This window comes from Molothrus aeneus, chromosome 1 (assembly GCF_037042795.1).
Source record: "Molothrus aeneus isolate 106 chromosome 1, BPBGC_Maene_1.0, whole genome shotgun sequence".
NCBI lineage: Eukaryota > Metazoa > Chordata > Aves > Passeriformes > Icteridae > Molothrus > Molothrus aeneus.
This window is the reverse complement of record NC_089646.1, coordinates 25,371,690-25,388,708: the sequence shown is the minus strand read 5'-3', so window position 1 is coordinate 25,388,708 and position 17,019 is coordinate 25,371,690. Positions and strand designations below refer to the sequence as shown.

General features: G+C 40.5%; 1 protein-coding gene across 4 annotated transcripts in view; it reads right to left on the bottom strand.

Annotated features, from left to right (window-relative positions):
* Positions 1-1,137: 1,137 nt before the first annotated feature.
* The window catches only part of DYNC1I1 (dynein cytoplasmic 1 intermediate chain 1), a 186,490-nt gene continuing 170,608 nt past the window's right edge, over positions 1,138-17,019 (bottom strand). For all 4 annotated transcript variants that reach the window (XM_066553538.1, XM_066553547.1, XM_066553556.1 and 1 more), the window contains exon 17: positions 1,138-2,094. In XM_066553538.1, coding sequence (XP_066409635.1) covers positions 1,984-2,094 — 111 coding nt within the window. In that variant the 3' untranslated portion in view covers positions 1,138-1,983. The remainder of the gene's footprint in view (positions 2,095-17,019) is intronic.

Here is a 17,019-nt window from a genome sequence, read left to right as displayed (position 1 = left end):
CCTCCACAGTCATTTCACCTGGCTGTTTGTTAGCATTCACCTTTAAGCTACAGAAGCGCTGCAAGTGCTACACTGGTTCTTCAGGACAACTCCCAAAGCACCCAGGGGAGCAGCAGGAACAAAAAGTTCTCTAACACATGGCTCCAATCTCAGAGTGCCACCCAAAAATGACTGATATATCTCTGCTGTGTACTAGGCCTTCTGGGAGAAGATGGTCCCCACAGCCCAGGGGCAGGACATTTTCATGGGCACTGGGTAATAATTGCAGGTTCCACCATGAAGATGAAAGTAGCCCATGCACTCTCACAGGGAGGTGCCTCTAACCACCAAGAAGATAAGGGAAATGCAGCTTTTCCAAAGGATTCATTTTCTCAGCCTACTCTGGCTTTAGCAGTGCAGACTTCCCAGTGCTTGGGCCATAGCCCCAAACATGATCAGATGTTGTGTTCATTCCTCAGCATGGCTTCCCAAAGATGAGATATGGCAATGAGATGAGAAACCTAATGTACAAGATCTTTCTTATCAAACTTGCAGGGTTTCTTGCTAAAATGGTTTACCTCCATGCCCCTAAATGTGAACCACTGCTAAACCCAGATGTCAGAGCTGTCCTCTGGCTCAGCAGAGTGTTGTGATATGGATGTATTGAGCGGCCTCACCGCCAACATCCATCTGGTCCACAGCACTCAATGAGACCAGTCTGCACTCTGTTTCCTTGCTCAAGACACAAGAGATTGTCATAAAGGAGCTTGTTCCTCTGTCCCCTGTCCCAGCCTGTCTCTCAAGACAGTCTCAGGAGGCCTTATCTCTCCTTTCCTTCTCTTTCAGCACATATGGCAGCATGCTGCTGCTCTGTATGTGCATGTGTGTACAGGTAAGCATGGAAGGAAAATAAAAATCAGCCCAGAAGCTGACATACAAAGCTTAGTGCTTGCCCATGGAAAATTAGTATTAGGGTCTGATCCATGCAGGTCCATTACTGGGCAGTCCCAATGCTGAAGGGACTATCTATCTATTTACAGAGCAGCTGCATGAGTTTTCTGTGCATCAGGGCAGTCACATTTACCCAGTGCCTCACCAGTGACTGGTAATGAACATGCTGAGCACTGCTGGCAAAGAAAGATCAACCACACTGCAACAGAACAGGCCTGATACATTTTATTGGCAATACTGGTGTCATACTTGGGAACCACAACCCTCTGTCAGACTATTAGTGTTAACTTGCATGACAAGTATCAGTGACCAACTGTATCTGAAATATAGTTAGAGTGCCTAGAAATAATAGGCATCTTAAAAAAAAAAGGAAAGGGAACTCATTCCATCCACTCAAGCCAACCTGTATAGATCTTACATCTTAAGCACAACTGATGTACTGTAGTTGTTACGTGGACTTTAATGTAACCTCTACAGCAGCACACAGACAATGCAGTTCTCTCATTATGCACATGCTTTAGGATCGTTTATTTTAATGCTTTCAAATAAATATGTTCCATGCAGCACACCGCAATAAATAAGGAGCAGCAACTTTCATATAGTACATCCATTCATAATGTAAGTCACCATGTGATACACCACATCTAAAGTCTTTGGCCCAGTCCCATACAGTGAAGCACACCACATCTGCACATAATCATATCTGGCTTCATATGGATTTAATAGGACTATGCCAGAAGGGCAATGTGAGCACAAGTTTAACCAGGGGTTCCTAGCTATTAAATACAGCTACTAAGTAGTTAAAAGGCAACAACTAAACCCATAAAGGGTTGATTTGTCTTTTCTTTCTTACTTTTCAGACAGAAATATAAAGTATGAAAATGCTCTGGATATTTTCAGCCTTGTGTAAAGCAGTGTGATTAACATGGAATGCTTTGAGCAATACTGGCATGTACACTGGCATCAAAAGCCACAGCAGGACTGATCTGACACCGAACACTGGCGCACTTTGCGGGGGAAGCTGCTGTTCTGGCGGGCGCTGCTCCTCTCCCTCTATGCCGAGAGCTCCACCGCCCCCTCCTCCTCGCTGTCGGCTCGGTTGGCGCGGATCTCCACCAAGGTCCGGGCAAAGCGTGTCCACTCGTCGTTGTGTGGCACAGCCAGCTGCAGGACAAACCAGCAAGAATGAATTCAGACACTGCCACTGCAGAACTGGTTCTCACCCTGGCCCAAAACTGAGGCACCTCCTTTGAGGAGAGCTCCTGCCGCAATCAGCAGGGCTGGTGCACAGTGAAGCACCACAGCATGTGCATCACCGACCCGCTGGGGGCTGGCATCTGGGAACTGTGGCCAAGTTCACATGGCACACCTGGCAGTTTCCTATTCAATAAGCCTTTAGTCAGTGGCAGAGCAAAAGGCTTTATCTGCTTGATTTTGTAGTCTTGCTGCAAAATCTACCCCTTGGTTAAAATATTTCAGATTTTCCCAACTAGAATAAGACATTGGTCTCTCCATGTACACACACGTATGTTTCACCTTACACACACAAGCTGGCCATTGGCAATCAGCAAGCCTGTGCCCAAGTGTAATTGTTTGCAGGACCCAGGTCAGTGTGCACAAGGTAACAGAGCTTTTAAAACACTCTGTTGAAACTATTTTCCTGAAGTTCATTAAAGCTCTAAGTAGTAAAATAAATATATTGTGTTATTTTAGTTACCCTCCTCTATGTTAAGGAATTCACAGTTTCAGGAAACGCATTACAATGGAAATGTTATACCAACTGGATACTGCGTTGCTAGTCTGATTTTTTTATATCATCATGCAAGATCCATTTCCATTTAATACCATTGATGTTTCAAATGAAGAGCTCTTGAACATTAGGCTTTCAAGAGGGACATGTAATCTAAATAGCTGAACTTCCAGACAAAATGCTTTAGTGCTATGGCAAAATAATACTGCAGTCATTTCCAGCTGGATCCAATACTGCAATTTCTGGAAGATAATGCAAGCTGGGATTGAGATAATTAAAAAGAAAAAAAATCAAAACGAAACACCAAAACAAAACAAGCACTTTTCTAAACTTTGTTTTCATTAAGCCAAATTCCAGAAAACAGCAACAAGCATCCACATGATCTATGCAAGTTTTTACTGCCCTCCTGAAGCGCTGTGATCACGTCCTGCATATAACACAAAAGAATAACTGTTTCAAGGCATTATGCACTGCTTGGTACTGAAGAAGGCAACTGTTTTGGAAACTACAGGAAACTATAATAAACTGCTGTCCACCTTAGCAAATGGATGCTTTTGGACTGAAGAATGGGTATAACCATAGCTAATCCAGTCTGTACCCCAGTATTCAATCTGAACTGATTTAAATATTTTAATACACCACAAGAAGTGCCAAGCAGATGGTCAGCTAACTGTGTCCACGTGGCACTAGTAGATCATAGGCATATCATAGGCATATCATGAGTCATATGGTACACTGTACTGGAAAACAGTCAAATTATTCTCTTCTCATTCTATCTTGACTGGATACATAGAATTAGAGACTAAGAAAAGGACATGACCCAGCTGGGAAAAGAGCTTGTGTGTACATCTATGACCACCTGTGTGTGGAAGCTCCACATACACTGCTGCAAGTGTTAATTGTAACGACAAGAATTTGCAATACAAGATCTAAACATCTCCATATCTCACTGCTGATTATCAGGTTTTTTTTTTTCAATTATTTTTTCTCTGACTTTGCCTCTACATCCAGTCTTTTGTGGAAAACACAGTGTGTTTTTTAATGCTTCCCATGTATTATACATGTATATCAGTGACTGAGTTACATTATGAAGGGCTGGTGTGCAAGTTTGGGATTTTGCCTGTTGAAACACCAAATATAGTACAGTTAGCATTAGCTCAGGCTACAGGCTGAGAAATGCAACCTGTGAAAAAGCCATGTCAGCCCAGTTAATATAGGCATCATTGCAGTCTCTGGGTTTTCCATTCTTTGTCTTCCACTTCTGGCATTTTTCTCCTTTACTTCTCCCAGGAATGGAGACCAGAGTTACAAGAGTAAATCCTTTTAGACAGCTGTTTCTCACGCTCACATACACAGATGTGGATCAGAGGTGACCTATATTTGAAAGACCACTCTGTTCTTTCAAAATCCTTCAGCAGAAGGAACTGTAGCACCAGAAGAGAGGTGAGTGCACCAGCTCACAAGTACCTGTAGCACATGTTTGGCCACAGGCACACACCTAGACTGGCTTCTGTGTAGTAGGAAGGGGCAGTGCAGAGATCCTGCTATCAGAGATGGAACCAAAACCAGCTGTGCAACCATCTCTCTGTTATTACTACATCTCATAAAAGATTTAATTTCTTCTCATGTGTACAGCATTACCATTTGGTGAACTCTTGAATGAAATGAGTCTCACTGATTTCAAGTAGAAAAATCTTTTAAGTGGAGCAATATCCTAAGCAAAGGACTTTCTGAATTTAATAAAGCATCACTGCTCCTTGTCTTCTAGTCTTTAACAGCATTACATTGTATTAAGTGGCTGAAAAAGAAAATTTATCATTCTAAAGAAAAGAATTAAATATATTTACAACATTGAGATGATTTAATTGCCTTTACTCCACAGCATGGCCACAGACAAATAAAATCAAAGTCCAGGCTATTAAAACAACTTGGTATCTCACACTTGAAGAGTCTCCCCAGGAATGTGTGCATTACATGTGCTATTTTTAGATGACAGTATTAGCAATGTCTGGGCCATTTCTAGTGACTCAGTTCACAAAGCAATTAATGACCAAAGTCAATACCTTTAGCACAGAGGAAAAAATATTAAATGTCCACATGCCACCTAATTCCTTACAACTTCATCTTATTTTACCTTATTTAATCTCATGCACTGCATCATGCTTTAAACAAGGGGCCAATCCTGCCTATAGACTGTCAGTAAAATAAACCACTCTAATATAAATTCTTCAGGGATGCAGAGGGAAACCTTGGCAATAATAAAGTCAAAGGAAAAATTGTCTTTTATCCTCCAAACCCATTCTTTCTGAAAAGGCCCCAATACTAAACCACAACAGTTTTACAGGAATAGACCACAAATAAAAACAAAAGTATCCACAAACTCCAATTCAAATTCTTTTCTGGACTAATGCTCCCCTTCCAGTCATTTTCCATTCAAGCTCCTTCATCTGGGCGCATTGTCATCCACAAGTGCTGGAGACCCATCTGTGGGATCTCCCTCTCAGCTTTTCTGCACAAGTTTTTCCTGCAAATACCAGGGCAGAGGAAGAAGAAATGAGGAGTTACTCCATGGAGGAAGGGCAGAGGTTTAGAGCTATCTGGGTGTTCCTCAATCATGTGACAATTTTTCTGTCCACTTCCAGTTACTACAAAGCAGCATGTGTTAACTTTCATATCACGATGTTGATGCAGGGTGGAAATGTTCACCAAAGCATAATAATATAATAACTTATTTGGGTCAGGTTATTGAATGAACTAATGCTAAGGTATGGAGCAGAACAAGAACATAAAAGCTATTAAGTGTTTTTCTCTGATCCCTTTACAGTGAAAGGCAAATGCTACCCATGCCTAATTAATTGACTGAATTACTCACATTGCTTCAGCTTTAACATCATGGTACATTTAGGTTGCATCAGAGAGTAATTCTAATGAGGAAAACCAGTATTATCTATGAAAAATGGCTGCCAGGATCTTCCTGACAAGCAGCCGTCCTTGCCTTACTGATGTATCACCATTCTACATGATTTATCCAGTACACAACTGAACTGCGTCTCACAGAGCTCTTGAACCTTCTGAATCTTCTGTTTCTTGGGAGATCACTCTAGCCAAGCACTTCACTAACCTGTCAGCTTTCCTGCCCAAAAACATGCCCTGCTCCTCACTAGGACTGACCAAGAAGACGCTTTATGTGCATTGGTAGGCATGCGACAGAGCGCCCCATCCCTGAGGCTCAGCAAGGAGCACAGGCAGCACCAGGCATGTGAACTTCACCAAAACCAGCCTCCTCCACCTCCTCCTGGAGCCAGAGGCTTCCTCTGTGTGCAGATCTTCCCATCCATACACCAGAGATTTGACAAATACAAGCTGTATTTCTCTGTTTTCCTAGAAACTGTGCAATTAGCAACTTCACTGAACACTACTACTCTGAAAACTGTGTGACAGAACTCAGGAAGAGGAGATCCTCTTGATTCTTGATGCTGTCAGAGCTCTGAGACAATCCCAGCAAGCAGAAAAGGATCAAAAAAAACAGTGTCTGAAGGTACAAATCAACATAAATTTCATTTACAGATAAATTAACACCTCCTAGTACATTTGCTCTTTAAAGTTAGGGAAAAGGAAAGAAAAGGAAAAGGAGAAAAGGAAAGAAGCAGAGAAGGAGAGATTTTCAGACAAAACTCCCAAATCTTTAAATGCGCCTTTTAAAGGAATCTATCCAGATGGTTGAAACAAGATATTACAATGTATTTCAAGACTTTTGTATATTTCCCTCCTATCCATCTTTTTTATGGCTGAGAGTGTTTCAGCTGAATTTGTCCAAATTCCTCTATAGCTTCAGTTTCTCTAAAAAAACCACTTTGCAGCCAATGAATTATTCATTGAGGATATTTCACTTTACTTCTGGCTCCTTGCCTCTCCTGAAGCCTCTAAATCTTTGGGATGGGAGTGGACGAACTCTTCCTGTTTTCATCCCTCTAAGCTCTTGTCCATCACAGCTCTCCTTGGAGGGCAGTGGACTCTCCTGAGAAAGAATCAAATGCAATTTCAGCAGCAGCAGCCACCTCCACTTCAGAGGAACCAGTGTCCTATAAGCTCAAAGGGAGCACAGCTGTCTATGTTGAACCTGTTCCATTTCCTTTTAGTGACTGTACCTCATGGGCATATTTCCCTGTCACTGAGACATTAGCTCATAACCTGTGCCACTGATCACTGGTGAAATTATTGGGTGATCCTAGTCACCACTTTAGCAGTCACTCTTTTTTTTGGCCTCACCTAGAGCTCAGAAGCCTCAAAGCAAAAACAGCCATAGGGAGAACTGTAGCATTGTGCCGTTTATACGGGTTTTATTGTAAAGTTGGTTATTTTTTATTAGTTAAGATTTGGTTTGACCCTCGGTTCTCCCCATGTTCTCCCTCATAATGGTTTGTTCCTCCCACCAGTTACTTGTCCATCATTGTAACCAAACCCCTTTCATTTCGAGAACTTTCTATGTCAATCTTCCCTTACCTAACATATGATTTGTCCCCTGAGCCTTTTCCCTCCCCTGGGCCATTCCTATTGGTTCAGTTGTGTCCCTCGCTCATCCCCTGGGCTTCGTTCATTGGTCCCTCGTGGCTCCTCGTGTCACGCCCCTCCCCTTTATCAGTGCCTCCTTAATGGATTTTTTCTGACGCCGTTACTGGCCCCGCCTGGGTTAATAAAGGCTTAATAAAGGCTCTGGGTATCCATACGAGTGTCCACTCCTTCCTTCCTTCGCCTCAGTGCTTCGCAGTCCTGCTCTCGCCTGCGTCACCACGCCGCAGACGGAGCCACTACCCGGGGCTCTGGCAGAGGACCTGGGAGTGGCGGGATTCGTGGTCTCCACCGGTCACTCCGGGAGCGGCTAGCCGGCACCCGTCAGCTCCAGTGGCCGCGGGACGAGACTGCAGAGAACCTCCTCAGCATTGTCAGTGACTGCAAGGTTGCTGTGAAGGGGCAAAGTTCTCCAACCAGCACAGCCTGTAACACTGATCCACACATCCCATGGACACAGGTGTAAGTGGAGAATCTGACAAGGAGCAGCCACACCAGGGCTCACAAGATCTGCCAGAGCCTGTGGTTGCAGCCGGCACCGCCGCCCCCGTGCCACTCGCTGTTTTCAATTACACGTGTGCAGACGAGCCGGCATGGTGGTCCGAGATACACTCCAAGGGTGATAGCAGTTCCCAGTTCGAAAATCTGTGACCCATTCAAACACGTCGTGGATGCACAATGCTTTCTTATTTTTGTGTTAAGAAAAAGCTTGTTCTGATCTAAATTGATGGCTTTCTTATAGCTAATCACTGTGCTCCGAAAGGTCAGATACTTGTGATTAACGCGCATCTTTTGTTAGTTACATTCGAGTTGCTGTTTGGAGGCAAAGGGTGATCTTATTTTAGACAATTCTGTTTACTTGTCTCTGCTTCCACAGAGCTGTATATGCCATAAAATCTCACATCTAGCAGGGAAAATAAAAACTATATAAAAATTGATGTTCCAAAATAGCCTGTTGCTATTACAATTTTTTAGAAGAGCAAGTTAAACACTCTTTGAAGAGACAGCTAATTAATTTAAAACTTAAAAAATACTCAGATTAATCTGAGTTTGTGGCAAATCTGGTGAACTAGTGACTAAAATCTCAGACTTCACAATAAGTTATTTGTGTATGTGGCTTATCACCATTTTAATATTCCTTCAAATCAATTTAACAGCATCATCAAATAAACACAGCTTCAGGCAAATGTAGTTTTAGCTGCATTTTCTCTGAGCAAAATTTTCATCAACCTATACTGTCCATATCTCTAAGTGCTGAAAAGAAGTCTGCTGCAAATACTTCAAGCAATGGATTAACATCTGAACGTAATGTAACATTGTAGGTAAAAATGTGTTTCATGATGATAAACTATAACTACTTCAAGTGGATGATTTCTAAAAAGTAGAACAATCACTTGCAGAATGAGGATCACAATACAAACAGTAATGAACAATTATAGCTCCACTTTCAGAACTGATCCTATCTTTTGGAATTCAACAGATGTTTTGTCACTATTGTTGAGGTGAAAAGAGATATTAAAATGTAAATATTAAACCTCTTAATACACACATAGAGCAGGCAGGAACACACCTATTCTGGCCCTGGTCTTGCCCCCCAGAATCAATTACAGGCTGCCTTTGATATTTTTCTCAACCTATATAGATATTTTATTTCCTGAAAAAGCCTATATTTTTTCAGGCAACACCCTATGCCACACACATGGATGGAAACAAAGTGGGAGGTAATACGCAGTGAAATGGCCACCAAAGTAACCAAGAGCACCCTCTCCACATAACTAAAGTACCACTGTATTTAACTCTTGGGAGAGCTGAGCATCACTGTTAACAATGGATGAAACCACTGGCAGGAACTCAAACCCCACATACTGCGTGCAGATGATTTTAATAAGATACAGTGTTTAGACCACAAAGGATACACTCAAGAGTAGCTCTATATATATTTGTTTACTTAATTGAAGGGGTGGAATACCATAGGCAACCTAAATACTGCATCTATTCTATGCACAGCAGTCAGTCTAGTGTCACAGACACAATATATACACCACCCTTCTATGAAGTTAATTACTTAGCCCTCATCTAGATTAGCGTCTGTTGTGATTTATTTCTTTGCAATTCACCAGCAGGATCTGATTTAACTAGTGCTGCCTTAGTAAAAAAAAAAGACAAAATATTAGCTTATATCAAAACCCCCCAACTTAAACAAAAACTCAATCAATTTTCACCAAACTATTTTTTCTTCTAAGAAGAACAGTAACTTCTGAATTGTCACACAGTTGATGCTAAATTATGTTTTGAATACCAAGCTAAACAATAGTGTTATTTTAATAATTTATATGTTATGTGCAAAGATATGCTGTACAAAGGGCCTACATAGGAACTGAACATTTGAATGCTCATTAATTCTTTTCCAAACTCAGTACTCTTTGTCTGCATCAGTCATCCCGATGCCAGTCTAACAGGAGAACAAAATAAAACATAGCCTGTAAATTATACTTACATGACACATAAATGCATGTTAACAGAACATTAAGACTGCAGACTGTAACACTTCAAAGATAGGAAATGTCAGAGTTAGGACTAACTCCCTTAATTTGAGCATGTTATTAATTTTGTGTTATGGTACTGTCTTTAATCTTAAAAAAAAAAAGAAAAAAAAAAAGAAGTAAGAAACAACAAAACCTGCGCTAGAACCAAACACCAATTATGGAAAACTTCAGCCTGAAGGATTACAACTTGATAGGGCATATAGAAAAGAAAACAAGGAAGTGGGAAGTATTTTTAATTGTAGACAATGCTACAGTTCCACCTCCAAAACCAGAGTTGGCTTAGGGTCTCCTGAATTAACCAGAAATGATGTCCAAGCTATCAAACAGATTTTGCTTCCCTCAATTAACATATCAAAATGCTGCACTTGATATTGACTACAGAGGATAAAACATTCAGCAATCATCAGTCATCCTGAAAGAGTTGACTTCCAACTGAAATTTCAAAAACTTTTATTTACTTAAATCACCTTTTTTTTTAAATATTGTGGCTGACTACAAGTTTATAGCTTGCTCTTGAGCCCACTGCTGTCACCAATCACATTGGAAGGAGCCTCTCTTACGCATCTCCCTCAAGGGATACTTTCAGTGGCAGAGAGTATTGGCCTGTAAGACCTTAGAAACAGAAGAGGTAATCAGCAGAAAGAGCATTTGCCATGCTTGAGGAAAGCTCACAATTTTGCTTGAACAGAGGTAGTGCCCTAAGCAACAAAGTTCTTGCAGTTGCCACCATTCCATTTCTTCTGTAATGCCACAAATTTACAGGTGGATTGACAAAAACAGTGAGGCATGCTGCCTGCCCTCACCTCCCCTCCCATGGGGATCTCAGTCCTGCTCCAACTGTCATTTCTCAAAGTCAATGAAAAGTCCTGGAATTTTTTACATGCATTTCAGGACATTTAACATTTGGAGCTAAGGCATCAGGATTTCTCCTCTACCAAATTACGTTATCAGTTGTCATCATTGCACAAGAAAGCCTAAAAATATTAAATGAACTGAACTAGAAGGTAAGGAGCCCTCGACCTGTTCTTTTCAATACCTACTGTTTTGGTTTTTTTTTACTGACAACTACATTGATTGGAAGAATGGGTTCATCGTTCTCACTTGAAACACCAGGGCTTCAGCTTGTGGGGCTGCACTGGCAAAGGTGCCTCACTGGAAAATCAGCTGCATGAAGGATTGTTGCCTCAGGGAAGAAATAAATCATACTCAGCTTGCTCCCCCTCCAGACCAAGCTGGCCATGTCCATGATTCACACCAGGAAACCTGTCAGAACAGGAACTGTAAAGGACTTCTGCCACAGCTTTCTGGCACTCAGTAGGCAAATGGACTCTCACCACAGCAGCTTAAAAACTGCTCAAAGATTTTAGCCAGCAGGAGAGTTGCTGCCCTCTCTGAGATTTTGTACACATCCCGTTATCTGCAAGAGCTCATCCATCATGAAATAGCAGTCCGTTTTAATTTGCTGTTTATTTTTTTTTTTCCATTTCAGACACAGAATCTTCCATCACTTTAGGCACTGCAGTATAGATTTCACATTTAAATTAAACACAGAATTTTAGAATTTTATAGAATTTTAGCTGAAAAATAGGATGTATTAAGGCCCAGAGTTATCCTCATTTGATATTTTAACTGTTACTTTCCAAGTCACAAATTAAGTATTTTTATATATATTCAAAATACAGACCATTCTGTGTCACCCTGGTTTTTAAGATTTTTCTAAGCCTTCTGATGTTGACATTCTTGTAGTGAACTTTCTCACACACTTGCTGTAAATAACTCATTGTTTTGCATTCCTTTATGGAGGAGGAGAGAGTTGATAGACTGTTAGTTTGACCAGTGTCATTGGAGAGGTGTCACTGTCACCCTCCAATCCGCTGTCACTCTTAGAAAACTATAAATATTGGAGTCAGAAAATAAACTTCCCTTTTTCTTTAACCTTGAGAACGGTGGTGTGCTTGTGTTCTTTCGTGTCCTATAGCGACAATTCTGCAACCCATAAAGATTGAAAACATAGTTAAGGATTCTCAAAATGAAAACTGCTACTGGATGTGACAGGTTGAAACCACAGAAGCCCCCTGAAAAAAAAATTAATTATACAAAACAGCTCTTGTCTCAGAAGTGACACCACAATGATAAGTCATGGATTTCTATGAAATTTGCAAATTGCTGCACACAAACTGAGCTTAAACTAAATTTCATACTTGTCAATTCTCCTCTTCCATACTCTCTGTTACTTAAAGCTATGGACTTTTTCAGTACCATTTCTTTTTACATCAGAAAGGGGGTAAAAAAATTCAGAGAAAATGCCACCCAATAGACTAACTAGATATTTAAAATACATACTCTGTGACACAGCTAACATGCACTGACTACAGCTGTGGTCCCCCAGAGAGCTCCACAATACAGCGTTAGGATAGGGGCAGACCAGCTAAAGCTGTCTCAGCTACAGCTACCACAGAAAGCCTGGACCCAGATTCTCTTTCTAACTAAGCCTCTTGACAAGTTTTCAGGAGAAACAGTAACTGAGGAACTAGAAGTGAAGCCTGAGTAGTGTCCATGTGCACAGACGGGTATGTCCCATCTGGGCTTCCCTTTGCTCTTTTTCTCTTGCCCTTTACAGCACTTCCCAGCTCAGCAGGAAAATACCAGCAGGAAGACTGTTACACAGAGCTCTCCCTTCTCCCCCTCCTGCAGGCTGCACTGTGCAGAAAGGGAATGATCTCTTACAGATTCTCTTCTGCTGCTCTCATCACTTCGTTATCTGAGTGCCTTCCAATAGTGTATTAAGCTACATGATTAACTCCTGTCACATGTGGCTTTTTCTCTCTGATCCTCTCTGCAGGGGGAGGATCTGGGCCTTTGCAAAGGAAAAGGAAACATAAGTCAGCTTTAAAAGTAGTGTGCAAATGAATAAAAAGGAATAGGGCCAGAGTTTGGTTGGTTGGTTGACTAGGTTTCTTAAGGTTTTTATTTCATATGATGAGAAGTTGAATAATTCTTCTAAAAGATATTTGTATCATTGGAAACTCATGTGTTTTTACCCCATGAAATTCAATGGGGAGCTACTAAGCTGTCTCTGGAGAATTGCTGAAATATTTCATCATAAGCAAGTGGAAGCTAAGAATAAAGAATCAAGTGAATTTTTAAGATGACCATTTAAAACTCCCACCCTTTCTGTCTGTTTTCACTAATACCCATTTAATTTCACTGTCTAATCAACAAATGAGAAAAAGAGGTACTTTCATAAAAAATCTGACACTTCCTCCTTTAATTCTAACAAGTAACATTCAGACAGTAAAATGGAAGTAGAATTTCATGTCCATTTATCTACAGAGAGAAACAGAAGAAACTGTTGTTGCCAGGAACAGCCAAACATCTGGGCTTGGGCAGGAGAGTGACCCTGTCCAACAGGTGTGACCCATGTCTGCATCACACACAAGCACATCACAAAATCCTGGGGACAGGCTCCACTGTGAGAGGATGCTTGTCCCAGTGTCTCCACCCACTCTGGGACTTCAACCTTCTGATAGTTGAAAATATTCTTCTAATTTTTGACCCAAATGAGTACATGGCCAGCTTGCAGTCACATGCCATGGTGGCAGCATGTCCTCAGCTCCAATAGGTCTCCTCCTCTGGCTCCAGGCACTCTGCAAGTACATGGAACATCTATATTGCCACCAGGCTCACGCTTCTCTGGCTTAGTCACACCAAGTTCTTCTGTGCCTTTCTACAGGCTACTCTCCTCTCCCCATAACCCATATCCACATCCCTCTCTGACACATTTCAAGAGTTCTTTTTTAAAATAAAATACTTTCTAAAACATAAGAATAAGGGATTTTGCATTCCAGTGCAGAGTAGAATATGACCTGGAAGAGATAAATGGGAAAAAAAGGGGAAAATAGATGATAGACGGTGGATGAGAGGCTGCTTCTTTTATAACCAAAAGTGCAAAGAGCATTTGCACAATTTTGATCTTTTAAACAACACCAGTTTTATGAAGCTGCTTTGTAAGTCTGAAACCCACGATGAGGGAGACTGAGAAGGGCAGAGAGCCAGTGATGCCACATGATACGCAAGAGGTGGCAGAGAAAGGGAAGCACAAGGGCCCAGGCTGGCACTGGAGATAAAGATCTCCAATCCTCAGTAACCAGCCTTAGGTAACTCAGATTAATTAGATCATGGCTCAGTTTTCCATCTTGAAAAGTACCTCCCTAATAAAGATTGTTATTAGGAACATAAGCCTCCATTCCAGCTCCTTTAAGTACCCAAACAGACTGAAATAACAAGGTAACTCATATCCCTTTCCATTTCTTATCAGACTAATACAACCTCACTGACAAGCAAACAGCCATCAATAGGTGTGTATAGGGAAATTTATACTCAGAAGTATAAACTCAAGCATTTCTATGTATGGATGTAGCTAAGCCTCATTTTAAACTGTAGAAGTATATAAACACTTGGTTTTAACTTATCAACATAACATTGTTTCTCTACAGAGGAATAAACCAGTGCTTACATAAAGACCTCAAAGCATTCACAGTAACCTAAAGTAATGAATATTGTAATGAGAAACACAAGTATTTAGGGTGATAATGACTGGACTTTGCTCTACTTAGATCAGCTCACCCCCTATGGAGGCTACCAAAGCTTAAAGATTTTATCACCCTAGTAATCAGCAATGGGTAATGGCCTTCATAAAACACAGTAATTAAATTGACTGATTTCAAACTAGTGCGTTTTTTTCATTAGGGAGTTCTTATTTAACCTACTTCAAAAATCCCTTTGTGAATACAGACTATATCAGTCAAAATTGAAATGATGAGGGACGAGGAGCTTGTTCTGCTCAATATTTCAGACATTATTCAAGTAAAAAGCTGAAGTTCCAGGTATTTTTTTTTGCCATCTCTAAATGCTTCCAGTTTTAAAATCTTTCAACTTATAAAACTGGGGGGAAAGAGGAAGCAAATCAAAACCATAGTTCTTTACATTTTCCAACAATTCTTAAGAGATTCTGCTTTGTTAAAGCATGTTTTTAAAATTCTCTGAGGCCAGGGTTCCAACCTCCCTAGCAGAAATCTCAACGGTGAAATTTAATTATCCTTTATGCCTGGATTCTGCATGTTGTTGTAACTCCTGTGTCTTACTTAATCTTTGAATGTTTTTGAATAAAACTTGGTTGTAAGCACAACCCCTTATTATTGCTCAAATTTGCCTTCATGATATGTGTGTGAGCCATTTATCTGTGTTCCAAGAATACTTGTAACTCCACACAGATTTTAAAATAAAATGTTTTATGGTGAGTCTCAACTCTGCTTTTGTGGCAAAAACATTTCCCAACTCAATATATGCTCTACAGAAGCTTTATGATGGCAAAAGAAACCTACTGGAAAATCTACCTTAATAACTACGTGACACAAAATCTAGCTTTGTATTTCTCTCTCTGGGCTACAGCAGCTTTTAACTGCATGAAAGAGATGCTGGATATGTGTTTTCTGTATGAAATCTACAGTGAAACACAAGACAGAAGTACAAAGTACAAATGCTTCCCCACTCTAGCCAGAAAAAAAAGTGACTCAATAGTCATACCAGAATGTGAGAGCTGGTCACAAATATACTTTTGTTTCTGTCTAGAACCCTAAAAATCTCAGAGCAGCTGTTAAAGGCTGCTGGAATCAAAGGAAATTATTTTATGGGCACCAGTGGGATATCCTTACTGTACTACTTCATCCATGTACTTCAGGGCAGTTACCAGCTCCTCCCTCACTGGTCACGTACTTGAAAATGAGATATGGGATTAACACCTATGATGGAGCAAATGGGGAAGTACACCAACAACCTAACATAGTGGCCCTAAAAAGGCTTAAAGCAGTATTAACTCTGAAACCTAACAAAGTCACATAAACATCCATAGGATTCTGATGTCACTTCAAGGAAACAAAGACAGAGGTAACAACCGTACAAAGAATCCCAGGAAACTGCTTTGTTGGCAGAGCCAGTCTTCCTGGATGGTTCTGAGAAAGACATTTTCTTACTTCTCTCCAGTCCACCTGTCACACTAGTTGCCTGTTAAAAGCATGACTAGAACTAACTGTCTGAAAGACTGCCAAACAGATGCAATAGCTTGTCCTGTAACCACTTTAGCAAAATAATGTACTGCATTATGCTCCTTGTGATTGCAGTTTCAAATTCTGTGATCCTATGCTGCAAACTTGTTTTATATTTTATTAGAATGAAATAAGTCATTGACTCACAGTTTCTATCTACATTCTCACAGTGCAAGCAGAATATGACCTGGAATAGATAAATGGGGGAAAAAAGAAATAATAGAAGGTGGATGAGAAGCTGCTGCTTTTACAAGCAAAGGTGCAAAGAGCACTTGCAATAAGCATGGTAAGCAACAAACATGGTTGTTAGAGAATATTTATGACAGCAGGCACTGTGTAACATCACTGAAGCGTGCACAATGGGAGCAAGCTTTCTAGAAAACAGATCTGCAAAACAGACATGCAGTTAGGTCTAACTATCAATCACCTGAACATGTGAATAAATCTCTAGGCAGTGGTCCATGTTCTGTTAAAATCAGCTTCTACCATACAGAAAACTTGCTGCCCAGTAAAGAAGCCATAAGGCCAAAGGAGCTAAAATGTATTATCCAAGCTATCATAATAATAATATCACAACCTACTATGCCAGCAGAAGTTTGAAATGTTAGATCTTACAGAGATTAAAGTGTATATACAATGATTGGTTATATGTACTAGTTTAAGATCCCATCACACTGAAACAATTGGATTTTTGAGTGTTTGGGTTTTTATTTAATTTCATAATTCACATTCCTTAAAACAGTGCTTACTGATCCACAAGAGCACATCTATATGGACTGTTTAAGTCTCCTCTCTGCTGGAATTGTGTGTGTGTAACTCCATTAATGCTAATGGGCATAAAGCACAAGCATAGACGAGAAAATAGACCCCTCACTGTGAAAATAAATGTGTTCAGTTATTTTCAGATGTGATGCCAAAATCAAACAACTAAAACTACATAGTCAAAGGAGATAACACTATATAGCCTAACTGAAAGTGTCACCATTATTTTTAACTCCTGGTCATGGACCCTGCCATGTTCTTCATGTGTCTGACATTTCTTGTTGTCATAAAGACTATGACTGGATAATATATCAACATGGGTCAAATTCTAATTCTTACACAAGTGAAAACAGCCTCG